General features: G+C 40.8%; 1 protein-coding gene across 1 annotated transcript in view; it reads right to left on the bottom strand.

Annotated features, from left to right (window-relative positions):
* Positions 1–24,152, bottom strand: part of fbn1 (fibrillin 1) — a gene marked incomplete in the record, with an annotated part of 102,322 nt that overhangs the window by 11,893 nt on the left and 66,277 nt on the right. The window contains 24 exon segments of the mRNA XM_036136220.1: positions 754–885; positions 1,377–1,499; positions 1,582–1,701; positions 1,815–1,934; positions 2,033–2,095; positions 2,220–2,372; positions 5,580–5,705; positions 6,933–7,052; positions 7,141–7,266; positions 7,354–7,470; positions 7,566–7,691; positions 11,580–11,702; positions 11,820–11,945; positions 12,024–12,095; positions 12,176–12,334; positions 12,442–12,564; positions 14,343–14,468; positions 14,556–14,624; positions 15,921–16,088; positions 16,198–16,320; positions 16,406–16,528; positions 19,275–19,400; positions 19,490–19,612; positions 20,968–21,090. Coding sequence (XP_035992113.1) covers positions 754–885; positions 1,377–1,499; positions 1,582–1,701; positions 1,815–1,934; positions 2,033–2,095; positions 2,220–2,372; positions 5,580–5,705; positions 6,933–7,052; positions 7,141–7,266; positions 7,354–7,470; positions 7,566–7,691; positions 11,580–11,702; positions 11,820–11,945; positions 12,024–12,095; positions 12,176–12,334; positions 12,442–12,564; positions 14,343–14,468; positions 14,556–14,624; positions 15,921–16,088; positions 16,198–16,320; positions 16,406–16,528; positions 19,275–19,400; positions 19,490–19,612; positions 20,968–21,090 — 2,910 coding nt within the window.

Genomic DNA, 24,152 nt, shown 5'->3' with positions numbered 1-24,152 from the left:
TAGAAAGTACTCCTTGCTCAGTGTGTCTGTTTTTCCTTTCGGGGCGGAGGAGTTGATGGAGCTATTGCTGATATCACTTATCTGTATTCCTGTCTAATTCCCAGAGGAAGGATTCCTGATTTAGTGACTTTTTTCCCAGCTGGTAGCGTCAGATGGCTGCTCATACGGCGCCTGGCCCTATTAAAAGTTCCTTCTTGTTAAAAGGAAATGCTTCAACTCCACTGTCACCACATGCTAGTTTAAGATGATGGTTGGCTACAAAGTCAATGACCTGATACAATCAGCTGGACTTCATTAAATAGACGTATTACAAGGTGGCATTATATAATGAAATACAACTGACTGTGTTATAATTTGGTCTACATTGTACTGTGAATAATTTGATTTGAATGTGACAATATGACTTGGTAGGACTGGAATCAATTGGACTGATTCAGACTGAATTTTGACCAAACAATGATTTGGACCTTTTTGACTTTCACATCATTTATGTGACTGGGTTTATTTAAATAAATGCAACTGAACTGCACAGCCATCTTTTCTGTTAAACTTACAACACACCTCTTTCTGTTGAATGTTTTTGGCAGAGACATTTTGCTGTTAGGTTTTTATTGTTAGGTCACAATGTTGTTGTTTTTTTGCATGACTGTAGCAGATATTGGTTAACAGTTCCCAAGTGACAGAATTACATTTTAAAAAAAATCATATTTTTCTTCTTTAGGCAAAAGTAGACAAGTATCATATAATAATTACCCATGCATCCAACTCCATTAGGCTGCCGTGTGTATCCGGGAGAACAGATGCACATATATGTACCGATCATGTTCTTGCAGGTCATTCCTCTGCTGGAGCAGTCATCTATACCATCTTCACACTCATTCTGGTCTAGAGAGTCAGACAACAAGCGTAAAGTCAAAGGATGCAGGTTTTTTTTTCCTTTTTTTCATGAACTTCATCAGTGGCCTAAGTCAGTCCATGACATACTCCAACACTGAGGTCTTCTGGATAAGCAGGCATGAAGTTGCAGATTTAACGGTCTGTTTGAAGTTTTACTCTAAACAGTGACGTTATGAATGCTGATGGGATCCTCCTGTTTCGCTGCTTCTCTACAAATACATCTGTTGCCACGGTACCAAAGCTATAATAAAGAGTGGAGGTATAAACAGGGACTTGACTGGTTACAGTTGTCAGACTGTTTTAAGTTCATCCCAGACAGAGATCCTCTGAGGATCTCGCTTAGATAACGTGTTACGCAACTTTATACATGGGGCCACTATGTCTGAGGGGCTTAGAACGTTTCCAGCCAACACTGCACTGCCCGGTAAATAGTCCTTATCAGGGAAAAGTGTAAGAGTGAGTGGTTTTTGCTGACGTACCTTTACACATCCTCCTGTCCTCGCGCAACACGTAGCCTGCTGGACATTTGCACTCGTACGAGCCCACCACATTAACACAGCGGAACGCACACAACAGAGGATTCTGGGCGCACTCGTTGATATCTAAAGAAGTTAAAAAATATATATAAATTAAATATCAAAACTACAAGACAGAGGATGGACTTTCAGGCACAGCCTCCCATACCTTCACAGGTCATCATCGCCCCGGGCTCGAAGCCGTCATCGCATGCACACTCAAACCCACCGATGACGTTAGTACATGTGCCGTTGCCGCACGGATTCCCGATTTCACACTCGTTCGTGTCTGCGTCAAAGGGAGTTCATTAGATCTCAGCTAACAGGTTAATAAACAAAGGGAGTGTGAGAAATAAATACGACGGGGTCACATGTCGAGACAGGAAAACCAAATAAACGTACCTTCACATTTGACCCCACTAATATCAAGGCTGTATCCCATTGGGCATTCACAGCGGAAGGAACCGTCTGTGTTGATGCACTGACCGTTAATACATGGATCATTGAGACATTCATCGATATCTGCAATAAGACAAAAAATAAATAAATAAATCAGCATAAACCTGCTCACATGCCAAAAATATAGAGCAGACAAAACTTTGTAATTATGGCACATTAACCTTTTGGATGATCATCTGGTCCTTGCTTATATCCCTCATTAGGACACAGAACACGGTAACCATCTGCCAACAAGAAGTGAGAGAATTCACAAATTAAAGAGAATAATTTATATCCGTGCGCTTTTCCAGCATCTAGATGTTTTGTAGCGCTGCATGTGAGCCCCAGGAAGAAAAAAAAAAAACTCACCATCTTCTTTCCTGGGGCAGATCTCACAAGGACTTCCCCATCCTTGGCCTGGCATGAAGGTGCAGCAGCAATCCGCCTTAGACGTGTTCAGAGCCTTTGCACTGAGGCAGCGTCCATTTTCAAACTTGGTGTAACAGTAGCTCACACGGATATCTAGGGATCAAAACCCGCCGCAGAGAACAAATGTAGTAAATATAGACAATGGAGGAAGTCTACAGATTCATCTTTAAAAAGTTCTGAAAAAAGTTTGAATTCCAAAAATACTTTCCCCCCATAAAATTATAGGAATATTTTTTGTGTGATGTAATTCTAATTGGTACTATAATTAAAGTTTTAGGTATTAGAATATTAAAAAAAACAACACAATCTGGCCCCTAACATGCCCTTAAACCAGTCAAATGCATCATACATGTCTTCTGTAGGTTGCAGTGATAAATATGATGGTGGAATATTTGTCACTCGCGTGAAACAATGCAAGAGCTACATTTATTCCATGCAGTGGTTACAAAGCAGAGGATCACAGTTTCTCGGGGAAATTAGTAAACTAATGGGGAAGTACACATTTTCCCCCCACAATTACTGAGACAGACTGATCTCCACCTGACCCATCAAGCCGCCCTCTCTGTCAATCCTCCAAAAGCATCACATTTTTTTCAGATACAAAGGAGGTTCCAAATAACTTTGTCTCTAAAATAAGAGGAGCTACACACAGGGGCTGAAATTCTGTAGATTGGCACATTCTTCTTTTATCCGAAACTGTTCTAATTGTAATAGTGTAATAAATACGATAAATACAATTCTATGAGTTTTAATATTGGAGTGGTGATATATTTATAACCTTTTTCTTTAATAGTAATAAAAGAAAAACATGCAAATCATGCCTTTTTCCTTGATGAAACAATTGACTTAGCTTGGGCTGCCATTAACTCTCTGAACCTTATTATTTCCCATACAAATGAGAAGCCCCTCTCCAATTTGGCCGCTTGATTGGTCAGGAGGAGGGATAACTGCAAAGTCGATGACTTGATGCAGTAGGCTAGGCTTTCTTTAATAAATAACTCTTAACCAGCTGCCAAGGATTGAACTGAACTGTATGTATTTGCATCAGGACAGTTGCAATTCTTGATATGAGTGGTGTGGCTCATTGCCCAGGGTGGCACCGCGTTAAGGGCATCCTCACAAAGACAAACAGACAAAAAAACTTTATTTGTCCACTGCATATTTGCATCTTATCAATGGAGAGAGGTGGCCCCCGGTGTTGTGAACAGTGTGCACCTGGAAGTGCCTCTAGTTTCTATCTGATCTCCAGTTTCCTCAAAATCTTAAGTGCTTGAACTGTTGAAATGTGCAGTGGGTTATTTTGCACTTCACAAAAATAATTCTAAGTATGTGAGATTCACAGAATCTTTATCTTTTTGGTGGTATTAGGACCACTTTAGATTCGAAATAGGTGCTGAATAAGGGGGTTCACCCAGGGCCCCATTTCACCAAGAACATTAAACGAATCTGAATCAGACTGCATAATGTGGTTAAATTGTAACAAATTGGATTTGTGATGAAATGAGAGGTTTTGTTAATAAATGAAGAAAACAGATAAACTGAATAAACCTGCACTGATAAATAGGGCAGCAGGAGGCGTAAATCCACAGAAGAAAGCAGAGAAAAACTAGAGGTAGCACAACAGAGGAACCAGCAAATGAGAAGAGAAAACCAGACAGCTTATATACAGAGGGAGTGGGTAGATAAGGCATGCAGTGCTCGGGTGAGTAATACTCAATAGATGGCTGAGGAAGAAGGAGAATGAACTGGGTCAGACGGGGAGGAAACACAGGAAGAAATCTAACAAAAATACCAAAAAAAAAACAAATCCACTAAAGTAACTATAAACAAACACTAAAGGATAATAAACCGTAGAAGGCATGATCTAGGAACTTAAAAAAATTAGTCCAAAACAAACACCTGAAGATCGTGACAGGATTGATTTGTACAGAATTTGGACTGAACTGAATTCCACATAACTGGGTATGAATCTGACTGGTCAAGAGCTTTGAGATGACATTTGTTGTGAATTAGCACGCCGTAAACACATTGAACCTGAATTTAATCGAACAACTTCTGTTTGGTCTCAGAAACATGTTAATAGCCATGCTTCAGGGACCAAACAGAAGGCCATTGTTTAACTGCATACAAGCAGCATTCAGTTGCAACCCCGATGATAATGTTCGTGTTTTCCTCAAACCATATGTATTGAAAGAAGTTCCTGTTTTTCTTTAATAAATCAAATGTGTTTTAATTTTTCCATTAAGAATATAAAGTGTATAATTCTCAGAGTTGTGTGTGTTTTTCTTGTTCCTGTTTGACTACGCAGCAACTTCCTTGTAATGAGAAGCATATGGCAGTGCCCTCCTGCAAGCTCTGGCCTTCATTGAACTCAACACAAATAAGCTTTCTTCACACACACAGACACACACGCACACACACACACACACACACACACACCTGGCTCCGAGGCAAAACCCACATACAAGAACACCTGGTGCTCTGAGAAAAATGTTGGAGAGTGTCACGTTTCTTTTTGCCATCAGAGGAATTTATCAGCCTCTCAGTTGAGGAAATTCATGGTGCTCTTTGCACACCCTTCCATGACTGTGTGGGGACCAAGAGTGTTGACAAGGCATCATTTTTTACAATTTTTTTTTTTTTTTTTGGCTTAAGTTAATTATGCAGAGATTGACATATTTAAAAAATAAAAACAAACCCCAAAAATATTTTAAGCACATCTGTGGCTCAAGATCACTGCAGTGGGACTAACCCGACTGGAATTCTGGTTCAAGAAAAGCTTAAAAAAAAAGACATCAAAACATTAAGTGTACAACTTAAAATCTACAATACACTTTATTAATCTCTGCTATGATCTTAGTAGATGCCTCTTGTCATTATTAACTAAAACATATTTTCTCAGACAGGCAGGCTTAAGTTTTATCCCCCAAAATTTAGCACTAGAGAAAAGCAAAAAGCAAACTGTAAACTGATGAAGTCATCACTTCAGTGTTTGGAGAGGGAACTCCCTTACAGAGAACTCAGCACACCCCCACCCAGCCTAACAGCTCACATCAAGTAAGTGTAAAGGCACACACACACACACAAGTGAGGAAATGGAAAACTGATCTGCTCAGAGCCACCCTTGGTCTCATCGAGACTGAGGCAGCAGAACCAGCTGGAACACAGTAAGCTGCCACGAAAGAGCCAGAAATCTTTACTCCATCTGTCTGCTGCAAGCTTCCCTTACTTTGTGCTGTAAAGTTAATGCATGCCGTAGCATCCCAGGTTCTCTTCTTCTTCCTCCGCCCATGTGCTCACCTAAACATCTGCGTCCAGACGCAGAAAGCTGGAAACCCTCGGGGCACAAGCATGTGAAGCTTCCCTCAGTGTTGGAGCAGGTTCCAAACGTGCAGATCTCAGGAGACTGGGAGCACTCATCGATGTCTGACAGAGAGTGGGAATAGATTAGGAATATCATCAGCCTCAACATTTAGAAATCAAAAACTTTTAATTCCACTTATTTTCTCCTTGGGAGACCTCTTTCCTGCTGGAGTGACGTCGTTCAAGAATAATATGAAGGACCGAAACTGACTAAATCAACCGCTCAACAAATATTCATACTTGTTTATTTTACTCGACTAATTTATTTAATTTCATTTCACTTGTTTCTTCCTACAGACATTTTCGGTATGCATTAAGTCACTTTTGTCTAGGCCCCTTTTATCTTAAGTACGATTTTAGTCCCCCGCCCACTCACTCACTCACCCACCCACAAAAGATTTGTTTGTATTTTTATTAAAAGAAAGTTATGTACAAATTGGTTTAAAAAGCTCTAAAATGGAAAATACATGCAGTAAACATCCAACAACACAACCATGGTTATGCAAACATTAATACTGCATACTTTGAAATTGTGTTGGAAACGATTCATTGTATTAAAAATTGATGTTGCTCAACCATGATCCCTATAAATTTGACATAGAAATTCTTAGATTCAATTAGACATTTATTGAATTTATGTCTTATTTTTTGCACAATGTCATGTTGTAGTTCTCAAGCCTAATTTTAAAGACACTGCTTTGTTCCCACACTCAAGCAGGAATGCATTAATTATGAAAAAATAAGGAGAGCATTTTAAAAGAAAATATTATAGAGATTAATAATTTCATAAACAATAGGATGTGTATTTTCTCAGTCTGTACTTTCATATATTTAATGAGATATTTTTATAGTTTTATACATTTTTCTTTATTGCAGTGAGTTAAGTCCTCCAAACTTAACAGAAAAAACAAAAACTGTGATTATTATCTCTCATAAATACTTGAATTAAATGCATTTAAAAGATGTGCTGCTTAGTCTAAATTTACTCCTGCTGCTGCTGCTACAGAGAAGGCATTGCAGTTTCTCCCTGCTTCCAAGAAAAAGGCAAGAAGCAGGAATGTGTTGGGGTCTGTGGTATATCCCTTCATCAGACCCGCTGCACAAACAATCCAAGGGTTCTGGCTCAGGGCCACTCAAAGGCGACATTTTCCCTTCTCAGCAGCTCTCAAGCAAAAATCTCCATATTCAGATTCGCTGCTCTGTGTGCATATACTTGTTAACACTTCACAAATTCTTGTGGTTATTTGAAGGTACGGGCCTGTGTCTAATGCTTCTATAAACCCACTATACCTTCACATGTCTCCTCATGGAGATAGTAGCCAGCTGGGCAAATACACCGGTAGGTGCCGTCCATATTCAGGCAAGTTCCTGCTCCACAAGTTCCTGGATTCACTGCGCATTCATTGATGTCTGGGCAAAAGTAACAGATTGACGATAAAAATAATAAGTAACACTAACAAAACAATATGTTTAGAAACAAAAGAAAAAGCCAAGGTACCTGTACAGACTCTGCCATCTAATGCAAGCTCGTAGCCATCGTTGCACACACACAGGAATTTTCCCACCGTGTTGATGCAATTCCCGTTGCGACACAAGCCCCTCTGCGTGGAGCACTCATCGATGTCTGATCAAAACACAGATATGTGTTGGTGAATGCAATGGCTCTCTCAGCTTTTCTGCTATTCTCACTCAGTCCAATGGCAGTGCCCACCGATGCAGTCGCCATTGTGCGAGTTCTGAAAGCCGGGGTAGCACAGGCAGTTGTAGGAGCCCACCGTGTTCTTACAGGTCCCGTTGCCACAGGGTTGTCTTTCACACTCATCCACATCTGAAACAGTTTCATCACAGACATCGTTTACATTTCTCCTCTGAACTCAGACGAAACATGAGCAATCAGTGCAGAGAAGAATAACAGGCACATACCGACACACATGGACCGGTCCGCGGTTGTTTTATAGCCGTTGGGGCAGATGCAACGGTAGCTTCCCAGCATGTCTATGCACTGACCAGGATTACAAATGCCCGGGTTCTCCACGCACTCGTTACGATCTGAAAATAGTAAAAGCCAGTCGTCAACACTGTGCTGAACCTGGTGTAGGTTTCTGGAAATAACATTTGCTCTCCTTAAATGTGTACTTAAACACACAGCAGTCTCCACATTGCTTGATATCCCTGGCAAAATGTATAACAGGCCTAAAATACATCATTTGTTGCAATAACATATTCTGACCCATCAAAAAATTGTTTTCTACAAAAATAACACCTTAAAGTCATTTATCCAATTTTTACTAAGTAATCTATGTCTAAATCTGGACTGCCATCAATCCCATTTAGCAACTACTCAAAATGGGAAAGACAAGAGAGCACACTGTTCAAGAAATGTTCATTTGTTTTCATGTTCAGAAAATAGCAGTGATAAAACACTTAAATGTACTCAGATCTATAGTCAGATTAGCATTTAAAAATATAAAAAGAACTGGAACTGTGACAAACGGGGCTGGACAAGGACCCAAGCATGTCTTTCTATTGTGATCAGTAATCAAAATGGTAAGGGAGGTTTAAAAATAAAATATAGTACATTTTGAGTGGCCATGCAAACATGATAAAGGCAAATTTCTTTAAAGGCTTTTTGCACACCTTCAGGTCCCAATAAATCTAAAAGCACCCCAATATACTCTGAAATACCGAAAAAGAAAATAAAAAAACGGACATTAAAGCTGATTATTAGGAATCTCAAGACTATGGAGACCATTTTGATACTCGCAGTTAGGTAAAAATTGTTTCTTCATTTGTGTGTAGTTATTGGTCTGCAGAATAAAAAATTCTAACACGATAACAACATAAAATCATAAGACAAACACACCCTGAGTCTGCCGGAAGCCATTCCGACCCCGACAGCTTTTATCACGAGTCTGTTTTTTTTCTCTTGGGGATTGCATGAAAAGCAGGAAGCAAAACAGGATGTTGATTTAACATCTCCTCATAACACTGACAGCAACATGTCTCAGATATGCTGAAGCACATGTTCAACAGCTCAACACATGCTTCACATTCTCTCCTCGTTAATATCAAGCCCACCATGAGAAACTCTTGCTCTGCCCCAAATGTGACTGAGCTGCCTCTGCTTCTCTAATGTTAGCTTATCACAGGCAGGAAAGTAAAGTTCAAAGATAGAAACAGTTAATTTTACAGAAAGTCATAGAGCTCAGTTTCTCACTGAGGATGGAGGTTTTCTGCCTGCTTCTGCAGAAGAAGAATGTAAGTATCTAAAACAAATCAAAACTTAAAAGAAGCCCAGACATCTTCTGCTGTTTCTGGGGTTAAAAATCTCGACCACATTGTTCTGGTTTGATGTGTGCAGCCATGTTTGCTTGAAATACCACTTAATCTCTGTTGTCCGTGTTGTCTAGTCTCACTAAACGGTTTCTTGAAGCATTTTGCAACGGACGCTGCCGGAGTATGTGGTGTCAGGGATACTCTTGAGGGCTATCCAGTCCATGTTTATCCAAACCAAGAGGTGTATCTGTATTCTCAAAATAGATTGTTCCTAACCCAAGCAAGACTTTAGCTTAGATGTCCTTTGTCTCCGACCTTTGTTTAGTTCAAGGACCAGACCTCATGGTGCAGTCACAAAGAAGAAGGTCTCACCCTGCTTTTTGTGGCTGAAGTGGTGCTGTTGGTGTTTTGATGTGATGGAGCGTTTCACGGCCGAGTGTGAAGTGGGCTGAGACGGTTCCTCTTATTTTGAGGCAACAATCAGAAAAGGGTGGACTGCTTCCTCTGGGTCAGCAGTCAGTGTCGACTTGAAGTGGAGGAGTTCAGGTGTCTTGGCGTCTCGCTCACAAGTGATGACAGGAACTCTTCAGAACTTCCCTTTACTCAGACATGTCTTCTATTACTGTGTGCACTGGGTAACTTGGGTGGCATTAACACCCCTGGGCCTCCTCCCAGGGGAAGACCCAGGACACGCTGGAGGGACTATGTCTCCCGGCTGGCCTGGGAACGCCTTGGGATTCCTTCTGAGGAGCTGGCCCAAGTGGCTGGGGAGAGGGACGTCTGGGCCTCCCTACTGAAGCTGCTACCCCCGCGACCCGACCCCGGATAAGCGGAAGAAGACGGGCGGACGGACGGTCCTAACTGCCTTATGTATCGCAAAGAAAACCATTCTCCTGAATTGGCGTGGTGGTGAGTTGTTGCAGGTCCCAGGGTCCTGTAAGGTTCTCCTGGGTCTTTGATGGGTCCCTCCAAGGGGGTGTTGGGGGTGTGTGCATGTCTCTCACTGTCGGGGCTGCCTTGTGTGGACTGGACGGAGAGGGCCACAGGCCCATGCCACTGGGGTAAGTGCAGTTTTTATTCATTTATTTAAATTTAATTTCTTTAATTTTGACTCTATATTACTTTTTCCCCATTCCCACTTCCTGTACCTCGTCCCTTCTTGGTTGGGCTGGTGGGTACTCCTTGTGGTGCACGGTGGCTCAGTGGCCCTGTAGCGTAAGTCCTAGCTGATTACAAGCCCTTCTACCCTTTTGGATAGAAAGGTGCTGGTGCTGGGGATCTGACGTGCCTTCTCCAGTCGTCCGGCTTCCTCAACCGAGGGAAGCCCCTCTCCTCCTGACTTCAGTCCACAACACACAGCCACAAACTTAAAGTTTTTAGTGGACATGTGGTCCATGCCTATTTGCCCTTCAGTTTTAATCACACATTAGTTGCTGTTGGAGGCGGGGGCTCTGTGTGGTTCCCTGCTCCTGACAATGCTTGACCCCTATGCACTCATAATACAGTAGCTGTGTTTACCTGCAGTTTTCTCCATCAATATTAATAGTTTCGTACATTTCCTTGCTGCTGGCGTTGTTGCTGTTTGTGTTTTTTGTTTGGTTCTGTCCTTGTTATTCCCCTTCCCCACTTGCTCTGTCATGTTGGACATCAGTCTGTAGCTTATACCTTAACTACAACAAAATGAGTCATCAAGGATTGGATGTCAAAAGAGGCTTTCTAGGTATAAAGCCTCCCTTGGTAAAGCAAATATGAGCACCATTCTGCTTGCCAGGAAGCTGGACATGACATGGGGGGGAAAAAACTAAATGTCTTACTTCACCATTTCTAAACTAATTTTAAACCTATATTTGTCATTCTATTCCTTCCTACTTCTGTGTTGTTTATGGACCATCAACTTAACTATTGTATACCAGCTTATTTCCAATGATTATGAGGATTTTTTTGATGAATTATGGAGATAAATGGTCATAAGATTGCTTCAATTTGACTTTGTAAAGTGCCTTGAGATGACATGTATCGTGAATTGACGCTATATAAATAAAATTTAATTTAATTTAATTTCAGGTATAATTACATCTCTTGTACATTATTTCCTGAAGATTTACATTACCTCTAGTTTAATTTGACTGTGTTTATGTATGGTCCAGTTGACTCTTAATAGATATGACCGATAAAGAACCCTGATTAAATCACATAACTCAAAGCAACCTCCTCCCGAATGTGTATTGATGTCGTGTAACCACTTGTCCTTAAAGAAGATGAAAAAACAAACTCCCTTTAAATCCTTGTTTTTTAGAACAGGCACAGAATGACACAGGTTTGGTACAAAATGTCCCATGGCAGACTGTAAAGGGGACAAAATGACCAACAGCATTCAAAAAATCAAAAGTTCAGTCTATAATATTACAATCTAAGTTACTGAAACCTTAGTATTGCAGTCAAGTTGACAAGCATCTAAAAATATGGGTATATTGTTATATCAAGTTATTCTGAAACAATGGGTATTACAAGATTGTAAAGCCGAGGGGCTCCGGATACTCTTGATATCGAGTATTATGCCCTTTCTTTTAGTAGCAGTATTGAAACTAAAATTCTATCATCTCGACAACCCAACTGGCTGTTTTAGTGATAACCTCACTCCAAAGACAATTGAATCCTTACCCAGACATTGTCCGGTGGGGGTGAAGCGATATCCGGCTTTACATTCGCAGCGGTAGCTTCCAGGCATGTTCAAACAATCTGCGTTCTGCTGGCACACCGGCCCGTTCTGACACTCGTCAATATCTGGCAGCCACAAAGACATCATATTTACACAGATTACACTTTTTCTGATCAGAATGAATTGGCTAACTTTGTTGAAAAACACCGCAGTGTTTCTCAGGACTGCGGTGTGGGCGTTACCTTCACAAATCAGCAACTTGTCATTGTAGATAAAGCCAACGGGGCACTCGCATCTGAAGCTGCCAATCATGTTGATGCACACTCCGTTCTCACACACGCCAGGGATTTCCCTGCACTCGTCGATATCTGTTGCATCACAACAACACAAGGGGGTTAGTTCAAAAAGGTATTTTCTATCAACAAGAATTAGTCATAGAATCTTACCAATAACCCGTCCTGTAGTGATGTCTATATAATATCCTGGCCTCTCACTGCCGCAGAGGATCGCAAACTCATCTGAGTGCATATAAAACGCAAATGAATTGAAGAAAGATGTTTTTCATGACACAGGAATAGATGCTGACATCAGAGCTCACTGGTGCTGGGGACAGGGCACTGTTCGCACGGTTTATTCCAAGCACGGCCGATGTTGTATGAGCAGCAGCACATCTTTTTTGTCATGTTGAAGGTCAGCTCTCCATCACAGGTCCTGTTGTCAGAGTAAAAGTTCCTGTAGCAGTAGCTCTTCCTCATGTCTTTGTGCATGTATGGGGAAGTAAGAAAAAAAAGACAAATGTAAGTCTGCCACCGCAGGACGGAGACGTTTTGCTGCTCCTGTGTGTCGCCAGGCAGACTCACTCACCCATGCAGTTGTGTCCGCCGTTGACCTGCATGTAGTCAGTGGGGCAAATGCAGGTGTAGTTGCCGATCGTATTGTAGCACTGGCCGGGGCCACAGATTCCCTGTTGTTCACACTCGTTTATGTCTTCGCAGGAAACAGAGAATATTTTGTTACGCATGTCTGATTTGCACTTGTGAATTGCTGAAATCCATACATAATTATCAATAAATGAATCTGCAGAATCTAATGGCAATGTGCTCATCCTGACCTATTCAAATTTATTAGCAGCAGAAATGATTATGTAAGTTGCCAAAACCACATTCAGAACTGCTAGAGTTTGCTTGCATCAGGCTGTACATGTAAAAAAAAACAGATTGGAGATGGAGATGAAAATTTTCCCAAAAATAAATAACTTTTTAAAGAGAATACCCTTTATACATAAAACTTACTTTACATTTTCAAAAAAGCATTAGACCCCAAAATCGGTGATGGCACCAGGTGCAAAGTTCTTTTCAGGCTCAAGAAGGACCAAGTAAACACTATCAGGATGAATGCTTGGCATGTATTGTTTTGTTTGAAGATGAATATTCCAAGTCTCCATCCTGATAGTATGTCTGCTCTGTGTTTTCTTTCATGGTCAAAATATGTGACTAGGTCCCCTTAAGGTCTGACTTACACATTTCCAGTTTTGGGCATTTCTCTGAGGACTGTAAGGTAAATGTAACTAACATTGACCATAGCATGAAAAATGCCTGGGAAATTCCTTGAAAGAGTTTTGTAGTTTTGCACCCAACAGAAAGCTTTAGAGTAAACCCTGTTTGATGTGCTTAGACTTAAAAAAGTGGCAGTTTTCAGGTCTGATGCATTAAAATAACAGGAAAATGTGACGTATATAATATGGATAGCAACAAGATTTCAAAGCTGCATCTGTGCATCCATGAACATGTGGCTTTTATATTTTTCAAAATATTTAAGACCAGCTAATAAAGATCTTTTCTCAAATACTAGGGACGATCTGTCTGAAATTCTATCCAGATGCTGTTATGCTCTCCGTATTAACTAATTAGCCTGGTAGTTGTTTTTATTCAGAATTTATAATCTATTAACACTTAAATCAAATCCAGACATACATACAAAACCCCGGTTTTTCAAATGTGATGTAATTTTCGTTAACGTACAAGTGAAGAAACCATCTGTCAACAACTTGGAAATAAGAACAAATGTATAATTGAATATGACTTGACCCTATAGTTCTTGACAGCCCTTTTTAGCTAAAGTCGTTTCTCAATCTACATTACTGCAGTAACTGTATTTGCAGGAAAACAAATAAAATTATCACTAGTTTTTAGCAGTTTGCGATGGAGAGGATGCGCTGTCCTCATCCACTTTTAAAGTTTCAGCAAAAAAACAAACAAAAAAATAAAACGCGCACGCAGAAATGTCACCATATGTGATTGTCCAACACAAAGGTCCCTCCTTTCCCCTCAGGTCCTATTACTGCTTTCTAAACAAACTTTTTATTTTTCCCTCATTCTTCCATTCCTCCCATTTTCTATCATCTTTGGCGTGACTTTCAGAAACTGAGTGTTCCTCCCTGAAGAGAGGGTTGACCATATCGAAGTCTTACCCCTCCTTTCAACAAAACTATGAACTCAGCTGCTTCATCCTGGCTGAGCAATGCTGGGTTAGTAGACAGGAACCAGAACAGAAACAAACAGGGTTAGACTTCAGGACCATTGCAACTGTACGGTCTAATATTTCTTTTTTTTTTTTTTTGTTCGTTTTGTTACACTCCATGATGGCCTAAATTGTTTTTCTCATGAAAGCATCTTAGGGCAACAGGTCAAGAGGGATATGTCATCTAGGTGTAAGATTTCCAGGTCTGTGGGGGGCGGGTACATGCATGTGCACACGTCCAATACCTTCACAGACTCTGGTGTCGAGGTTCAGGGCAAAACCTCTCATACATTCACACTGGAAGCTGCCAAACGTGTTGATGCACTGTCCTCCCTGGCACAGGCCAGGCAGTTCCTGGCACTCGTTGATGTCTGTAAGGGAGAAAACAGGAAATATTCAGTTGCACAGTATGTAGCTGTGAGCTTGTATATACAAACGACACCAAGTTGTTGTCTGACCTTCCAATATGACGGTGATAGGGTTTGGTCTGAAGCCTTCTCCTCCAGGACACAGCGTCTTGTACTCAGCTGCAACATGCAATACCAAATCACAATAAACACCAGCCGCACAACCCGCAAACACCAGTGAAGTTTGCTTCATTCCAGGACCTGCCGGGAACACTGGCCTGAAACTAGGTCACATAAAAGATGCTTCTTCTTTTTTTTTTTTCTAAGCCCAAGTCTCAGATCAGCCAGAGATAATCGGAGTCTGGCGGGCTGGACATGACTGCGACTTCTCAGAGATAACTTTCTGTTCTTGTCCCAGCAGCGACCGTGTCTCCAAGCTGAAAGGGATGAGTCACTGCCTGCATTGTTTTGGACCATCTGGTGGTAATTTCCATGTTAGCAGGACAAAGCTGTCTCATCTTTACCAGCAGCAACAATTACAGCGAACCTTCATCGCACGGCATGAGAACATCTAACTCGCGCTCTGGGAAGTCAGATTTGCATCGGTGTTGTTAAATTCTGGAGTTCATGCGAGAAAAGGGAAAGGAAAGAAGGGTAGATGACTGAACTATGGAGTAAACGGCTACAGAACATGCATGCCCTCTTAAATCAGATAGTGAAACTCTTATCAAATGCATATTATGCACTTTACAATCAGTACAAAAGGCCAGGTTCTTTCAAATTAAAATGTCTCAAGTCTGATTACTTTCCAAAATTGCCTTTTTTCAGGGGCGACAGTGGTGCAGAGGTTAGAGAGTTTGTCCTGCAATTGCCAGGTTGCCGGTTAGATCCCCCTCACTGACCGTCTCAGTCTTTGTGTCCTTGGGCAATACACTTCACCCGCATCGCCTGCTGGCGGTGGTCATGAGGCCCGGTGGCGCCGGTGCATGGCAGCCTCACCCTTGTCAGTCTGCCCCAGGGCAGCTGTGGCTGCTAACATAGCTCACCACCGTCAGGGTGTGAATGTGTGTGTGAATGGGTGACTAGTTAAAAGCGCTATACAAGTAACAAGCCATTTACCATTTTTAATGTTTGAACACCTTAAAGATAACAAAAACATTGTAAAATACTATTCTGAACTCTAAAAGAAATTAAACTTAGCCTTGGTCTGAATAAATAAGACAGTGGATTGCTCTCTGGACATTTAGTTTGACTATTAAATGTAGTTGTTGTCCTCACATGAACAGAAAAAGGGAAATAGATATAGAACATCTGAGATGTTTGATGGAGTTCTCATTTACGCATGATACCCATGTGCAAGACATATTAAATATGGATACATAGTTCAGTGGTGGGCGTGACTATGTGTTATTTATCACCCAGACACCTCTGTTTGACTTTATAGCTTTATGTCTACGTAACGAAGTGTTGACTCACTTGAATTTCCAGAGGGACATAATTCACATGGACTCCCCCAGCCGTGGCCCTCGGAACAGCAGCAGGATGCCTTGGAAACTCCTACTCCAATCTCATTGGTGCAGACCAAATTCTCGGATGCATCTCCCCGTGATCGAACATCCCTGAAGCAGATTCCGGTACGGGTGTCTGCCCACACACACACACACACACACACCGTGTGGATTTATGTACACGTCTGGATTTTGTTCCAAGCTAATCTGAAAGCAAACATTACTGACGACGTGTTGAGTCTCACCTACACAGCCCGCCCGAGTGGGGTTGAGCTCAAAGTCGGGTGGGCAGTTACAGATGTAGCTTCCAGGGATGTTAACACAGCTTCCACTTAAACAAGTGGCTCTGTCTAAACATTCATTGATATCTGAGTGGAAACAAATATAAGTTTAAGAAATGCACCTATTCCTCTTCATATTGTCAGTTAGGGTTCCCTTTTCAAGGCGTCTTGCCTGTGCAGTTGAATCCAGTCCTGTCCAGCTCATAACCAAGGTTGCACTGACATCTAAAGAGGCCTGGGATATTCTGGCAGCGTCCGTTGACACAGATGTCAGCAAAGGTGCATTCATCTATGTCTGTGAAAGAGATATAGTTGGTCAGACATGTTTTCAGCTAATGTATTTTATTAAATCACCTTATTGGTGGTAAAACACTATTTTAGATGAATGTTAATTTAAAATGGGGTCTGATGTGTACACAGCACTGTTTGATCCCTTATGCTCAGAATATCTTTTACTGCCTTAACAATTCATAGTTCCGAGTTAAAAAGCTTTAGGTGCTTTCCCTTTTTTCGATCTTGCAATGCATGCTGGTGTATTAAAAAACATGAATTAGATGAGTCTTGCAATGCATGCTGGTGTATTAAAAAACATGGATTAAATTAGTCAAAATGTGAGGATTTTATTATGTGGAACAATGAGTCCTGTCAGGCTGCCGTAATGTGTGTGATATTTAATTTTATTTAATCTTGCTCTAAAAAGTTTGTGTATACTGGAATTGGTGATGATACATTCACGGTGTTCTGCTGCGTCATAACCAGGTCAGATACTTTGCAGTCTCTTATATTTTATTTTAATTTTCATACTTACTGATCAACTGACCCTTCTGGGAATAAAATTTCAAGACTCCTTGGGTTCCTCTATAGGTGTGTACACACCAAATGCATGTTATCCCTTCGTAAAGGCGCTTTCAGGAGCGGATTACCGACCTAGAGCGACGGCACGAATGGGCGAACAGAGCGAAGCAAAACTGCGAATGCAGCAAAGCAAAACTTGGCTCGAGTTAAAAAAATCTGAACTTTTCAGTCAGTCTGCGTCGTGTTAAGGGGGCTCCTCATCCATTTATTTAAGCGCGAAAATGTTTATTTGTTACGTATTTAGACAGTACAATTAGGCTATATTTCTATTGAGCAATGATGGATTTGCTGACTGAAACCCCCTGTAGTTTACGTCGCAGGGGGGAGACCGACACGAGGCAGCAGCTCCTCATGCTCGGTCCTGGAAAGATGGAAGCACAGCTGGAAGCGACAGTCACCTGCAGGTGGTGGTACTCGCCAAACCCGGTGCGTCTCTGGAGTATCTGGTGGACCCGGGGGCGCCGACATCGTTGTTCGGCTTTCCACATATACAGCACAGTGACTTGCTCGGTAAAATCCATCTCCTTGGTAAAATTAACCTCTGTGAGTTGAACAGACAGGAGGAGCCGGCAAGCTAATACATGCTCATCCAATTTGATGACGGGTTGAAGGGGAAATGGCTGCGTTGTCAGCATGGATTGTTTGCGAGAGAGACAAAATGTCAAGCGTCCATTGGTGAAAATTCTGCTGGATCACATTTGGTGTGAACGTACCTTAAGACAGAGTGTCTAAACTTTTTGCCATATGGGCCAAAATCGTGAAGTTTAAAACACTCCAGAGCCGCAAAAAGCATATTTTTTAAAGGTTAAAAATAAATGTTCTGTGTTCTGGTTAATAAATGGGAATTATTTTTTGCTGCACCTTCATTTTTTTCTAAGATGATTTTATTGGTTTTTAAATGTGTCGCCCTAAAAGATATAAAAAGTGTTCCTTAGCCTGTTTTTGCTCCATTATTGAACTGTGATCAGGGGGGCACCATAAAATCACTCACAGGGCCACAAATGGCCCCCGGGCCACACTTTGGACACCCCTGCTCTAAGAGGTCCGTTAAACTGTCAGCTTAACTCTCATTTTCATGCTTCCAGCATGTCAGGGGGAAGTGAAATGTCTGAATAGCATACTGAGATGAAATTATGTTTTTATGTGTCATTACTGCAACATCTGAGTCACAGACTAGTCTATGTTGTGGCAGTGGAGGACTGTGTGTTTGTAAAAATGTATACAAGATGTGAGAGGGCTGTGGTTATAATGTGGCAGAATTTTTCCTCATACTACCCTGGATTATTTTGTTAACAGATTGTGTATGCTACAAAATCAAATGCTTTCTAAATCAATATGAGAGCGTTATTTTCCTATCAAGTCTTTCAATGGCAACAAAATGAAAACCAGATATGCAATAGTTTGGAGGGATTACGACAAATTATCTCTCTGAAAATGGTCAGACAGTTGTTGGAACGTTAATAGAAAAGCTGCCAAACCAATGTTCAGAAACCTGAAAAAATACTGGCAACGTTAAAAGACAGGAATAAAAAAAAAAGAATTGGAGAACTATAAAAAAAAGATTTTTGCACAGGACTGCGTTAGACTGCACGTGTTATTTGGTGTGTGTATATATATATATATATATATATATATATATATATATATATATATATATATATATATATATATATATATATATATATATATATATATATATATATATATATATATATATATATGTATGTATGTATGTACAATTAACAAAAAACAGACACTAAAGTCTCACATCAGTTATTGTTTGGCACTTTACATGATAAACAAATTATTAAAAGTGAGAAAACATCTTTCATAGTTTATTGATAACTTATGAGATATGACTTCTCAGTGAACAAAGTGATAATTTCTCAGTACTGAGTGCAATGCTGAAATACCAAATCATTCGTATTTCAAAACATAACAAGGCGAGACCCACTTCTGTCAGCACCAAATAAACATCTAAAACCACTTTGATGCTGAACACATTGCATACTTCCTGTATCCAAAACACTGTCTTGAGTTCTATTTGAAGGCACCATCAATTTGGACCGGCTGTTTCTCTTAACAAGAGAACAAACAGCCATTCACAGTTTATAACCCTTGTCACAAACACGGGCGCAGATTCAGTGGTCCTGGGACCAGGATAGCCATATTTAGTAGTGCCTTACCCTCGCAGGCCTTCCCATCAGCAGTGGTGATGAAGCCCATGTCACACTCGCAGCGGAAGCCTCCGGGGAGATTCAGACAATGGCCGTTTTCACACAGGTTGCCGTTCTCGGCACACTCGTCGCTGTCTGCAGAGGTGATCAGAGACACTTTATTGTATTTGGGCGTTTAAAAAGATCAAATCAAGCTTCTGCTTTTTTTGGTTTATATGTGTGACCTGAGCAGTAGAATCCATCCCCCGAGAAGCCCTCCTTGCACGCGCAGCGATACGAGCCCATGGTGTTGAGACAGTCGGCATTGCTGCTGCACATGTGTGTCCCATTTGAACACTCATCCAGGTCTAAAGCACGGAAAATAAGAAAACCTCACATAAATCTCTGTACTTGGCACATTTTTCCTTTAAGATGATCAATCTCTGGGAATCTTTTTTATTACCTGTGAAGTACATTCATAAATCATAGAGACAAAAAAACACTAACATTTCTAGTGTCTCTTTATAAAGGTAAACAATAGTGTATAAAACAGACAAAGAGAACGGTTTTATATATATATGTAACATGTACATGTACAACTGGCTGGAGTCATATGTAGGACCTCATCAAAATTATTATGTGGACATTAGCTATTAGCTATATAGGCTTTGTTACTTTAGTTTAGTTTTTTTTTATTGACCTTCATTTATGTTTGGACAACAGTGGTTGTATATAAAATGCTTGGAGCTTTACTGAACTTGATGTATTCACAAAACTGCTAAAAGGATCACAGTGCAGATATTTGTTTTTTTTAATCTTGAGTTTCTGGCTTGAAATAATTACACAAGTGCATACGTGTGCACCTTTTTAATTAAACCATGATCAAAAATATTACATTTCTTTCAGTAATTCAGCTTAAAAACAAAGACATGACGACATACAGTATTTCACATGTTTATTTCTTTTTATTTTGAGGAGTAGAAACCCAGCGAAATGGCTCCTCACAATCATAACTCACTTTGAAAGCTTCAAACCCTAGTTGGTCCAGTCTCTCTACTTTTCCTCCAGGGACCTCAATTTCCAAAAGAAATGCAAGTTTATTTTAATCTGAAAAGATGACATTGGACCATTTAAAAGCACTCCACTCTTCTGATGCTGTCTCTGGTTGAAGAGCGACTTAATGCACTTTTTCTATGCACTAGTTGTGGGCAATGTCTCTGATAGGTCTGAGTGTTGTGGTTGTTGACACCCTGACTCCAGCTACAGTCCACGGCTTGTGAGTCCCCAACAAACTATTGAAGATCTGTTGCATCACAAGCCTCTCAAAGTTTTTTACTATCACATTTGCCTGTGGATTTTTTTCTATAGCACCCTTTGTTCTCTCCACTCAACTTTCCACTTTCAACTGTCAAGTCAGCAGTCTTCCCTGTGATTGTTCAGGCCATAATATGGCCACATCATTTCTGTGTTAAAACCTTTTTTTAATTTGTCTTAAATAATAATCGAACTTCTGATAAAACTCACCTTTTGTTTTCTCAAGCTGAGATATAACAGAAATCAACGCTTCAAACACTATGTGTCATTACTTTAGTTTAACTTTTTTAATTGAATCGCCGCAAAACATTTTTCTTTTGTTGTTCTAACTTATTAAGACACACTTACATATGAAAAAAATATTCAAAAAGTACAACATGTCCTCTGTGTGCCTTTTTCATGCAATTACCTGTGCATTTGAGGCCGTTGCCAATCCACCCTGGAGCACAATTGCATTTGAAGCTGCCAGCAGTGTTGGTGCAGGAAGCATGCCTGTCGCAGTTGTGGGCTCCGATCTCACACTCATTGATATCTGATGGAAAGGAAAAGAAGTTCAAGTACAGAAAAAAAGAAAAAGAAACAGGGTTCTGATGGTCTGCTGCTTTGGGTCTGCTTTCTTATTGCAGCGGGGCTTTTGGCACCGTGACCAAGGTTGATGCTTGGCTTGAACTGCATAAAGAGGCAGGCGACAGAGCTAAATCTTCCTGGCTCGCCGGTTTCGTCCGATGAGAGCCGTATTTCAGGCCTCAAAGAAATTCCCCTGATCTCCGATGCTAACAGCCTTCCTATGAGGATTTAATGAGCTGGAAATTCATCGTTAAAGCGTGTCCAGAAAGATATAAAAAAAAAGGGACATGTGGAAGAAGAGCGCCTTGGGGCCTCGCTCTGTCTGCTTAGTCTGAACTGGTGTTGCTGAGGGTAAAGGGATCTTTCGCTTTTACTTACAAACTCTGCAATGCTCAAACTAGTTTTCATGACACGAAGACTCCGTGTTGATGTTTATGTTTGTTTTTCTCACCAGTCCAGTTGCACTGCGTTGAAACTCAATTTTTCCCAGGCACAATTTTTTAGGAAACTTTCTATCTCCATAAAGCAACCTTCCCTCAGACGAACGCTCGCTGTGTTGGGGCCCTGGCAAATAATGGGAACAATTACTTTTGACTACTAGTAAATCGTGCCCTTCCTATAAAGCTGTGCACATCCTGTAGAGCGGAGCTAATAAAGACCTCACTGCAGCAGCTGGTGGTGATAAGATGCCCCGAGTTTTGTTTAACTCCTGCCTCTCAGGGATCTCTCAGAGGAATACCCAAATAACTCAGTGGAAAAAAGCTCTTTCTAAGGCCACGACACAACAATAATGACTCCTAATCGGAGCTCACACGACCTCGTGAAACAATACCTGGCCTTGAGAATAAGAAAGCAACGCCACGGCCCCAATAGCCGCGCGCCTGCACGCCTCCCGCATATCAAAGCGTGCCCCTCTGTGAACTCAATCAAGATGTTGGCATTTAACAGCCGAGGAGACACGCTCCTCTCCCTGCGTGTCAGTCTCTGAGAGGGTAGTAATTCAGGAACGCTGTCAATTAGAGATTATAGCGCTGCTGGTTTACATTCTTCCTGAGGACAGGGTACGGTGTATTTACGCTACATTTGATCGCGGAGTTAATATGAGGGCTGCCAGCGAACGAATCTCACCGGATTACAGATGGAATTAATGGTCGTTTCCCCCCCGCAAGTCTTTGATGACAGAGCGAGAGCACAGCAAACACACACCAGAGGGGGGGGAAAAAAAACAACAAAGTGCCACTAAAGGCTTGCTGCACGTGAAAAAGTGTGTCAGCAGTAGCAGATAGTGTTTCAGAAGTTAAATTTAACCAGGATCATGTCTGACAGATGAAATGAAGGCATGAAAAGGGGTAGTGGAAAATTATACATTTGCCTACCTTCCCGACTGGCTGTCACCCAGTTTGCATCCCTGTCTAATCCTCTATCTGTTCATCTGTTTGCTCTCTTTTTGCCACTTTTGGATCACTAAGGTGGACATATTTCGCCAACCTAACAAAAGCATGTCGTTTCTCTTATCTTAATCCTCTGCCAAGGTTAGGCCAAGTAATATTCATACACCAACCTATTGATTTTTTTGTTAAATTACTACCACTAGCTTCAATTTATTTGACTGTAATTATAGGTTTTAGACCAACGGAAAACGTTGCTTATGTTTGTTGAGCAGAAGGAAACTAATACGATATATATTTTTTTTATAACAGAAATCTGCAAAGAGGGGTGTGCATTTGTATTGAGATCCCCAGAAACAAAACTTTGTAGAAGCTCTTTTCACTACAATTACAGCTTTTGGGTCATCAGCTTTGCTTTGCGCATCCATAAACTGACATTTTTGGCCAATAGTTCAAGCTCAGTCGTATTGGATGGAAAGCACCTGTGAACAAGTCTGATCACAGACTTACATCTGCATTTAGCTCTGTCGCTTACTGGACACGTTAATATGGTTTTGCTAATGCTTAGGACATTTTACCAACTCAAAGGTGAACCACTGTCTAAAATCTTCTGCAGACAAGTTCAGTTTCAGCAATGTTTATTGTTGCCTACCTTGAACTCTGACCAGCTTTCTTACCCTGATGAAAAAAAAAAGCATTGCACAGTATTACGCTGCCACTAACAAGTTTTACTACAGGCATGGTTTGTTCAGGGGGTTAATTTATCTTTGTCGGATCAGAACACCTTCTTCCACGTGTTTCCTGAGTCCCTACATGGCTTGTGGCAAGCTGCAAATGGCACTTGTTATGGCCTTTTGTCAACAACTGCTTTCTCCTTGCAACTCTACTATAAAAAACAGATTTTTGCAGTATGCGACCAATAGTCTCAAGCTCTGGACTTCTGCCGCTCCTGCAGTGTCTTCGTGAGCCTCATTGCTTTTGTTTTGCTAGGGTTGCAGATGGGCAATACTCTTTCCGTATACAGAAGATTTATTCAGAAGATTTATTATATTCTAAGCTAACCCTGCTTTAAGCTTCTTCATAGCTTTCTCCCTGATCTGTCTGCTGGGTTCCTTTGTCTCCGTGATGAAATGAAATGAAATGAAATGAAATTTATTTGAACATGATACAAATATAAAAATAAAATAGTGCACAGTAACAAGAAGTGCATAAGAAAGAAGAGAAAATACAGATTTTTTTTTGTTTCACTTAACATATCATGCTCAAAATGGGGTAGGAAGAAGTGAGAACTTATAAACTCCTACCCCTAAACACTTGAGACTTTAGAGTCCTACTGTCATTAAAGAAAAAAAATCAAAGTCAAAGTGGCAGTTAGAAGTAACAGTTACTAATATTTACCTATACATTTTCCCATTTTATGCTGGTTTATCTTTCTAAACCCTTACACCAAGTTATTATCTTCAATACACACCTTATTGCTTTCTGTCCCCATGTGTGTATCTATTGAAAATTACCTCTTTGTACTTTCTTTTGAATTGTGTTAAACTATTGCTTTGTTTTAAATCTTCATGTAACTTATTCCATAACTTTACACCTTTAATTGAAATACAGAAGCCTTTCCTTGTTGTTCTAAAATTGC

This window comes from Fundulus heteroclitus, chromosome 4 (assembly GCF_011125445.2).
Source record: "Fundulus heteroclitus isolate FHET01 chromosome 4, MU-UCD_Fhet_4.1, whole genome shotgun sequence".
NCBI classification, from domain to species: Eukaryota; Metazoa; Chordata; class Actinopteri; order Cyprinodontiformes; family Fundulidae; genus Fundulus; species Fundulus heteroclitus.
The sequence above is the reverse complement of the archived record's forward strand: the minus strand, read 5'-3'. Positions and strand labels throughout refer to the sequence as shown.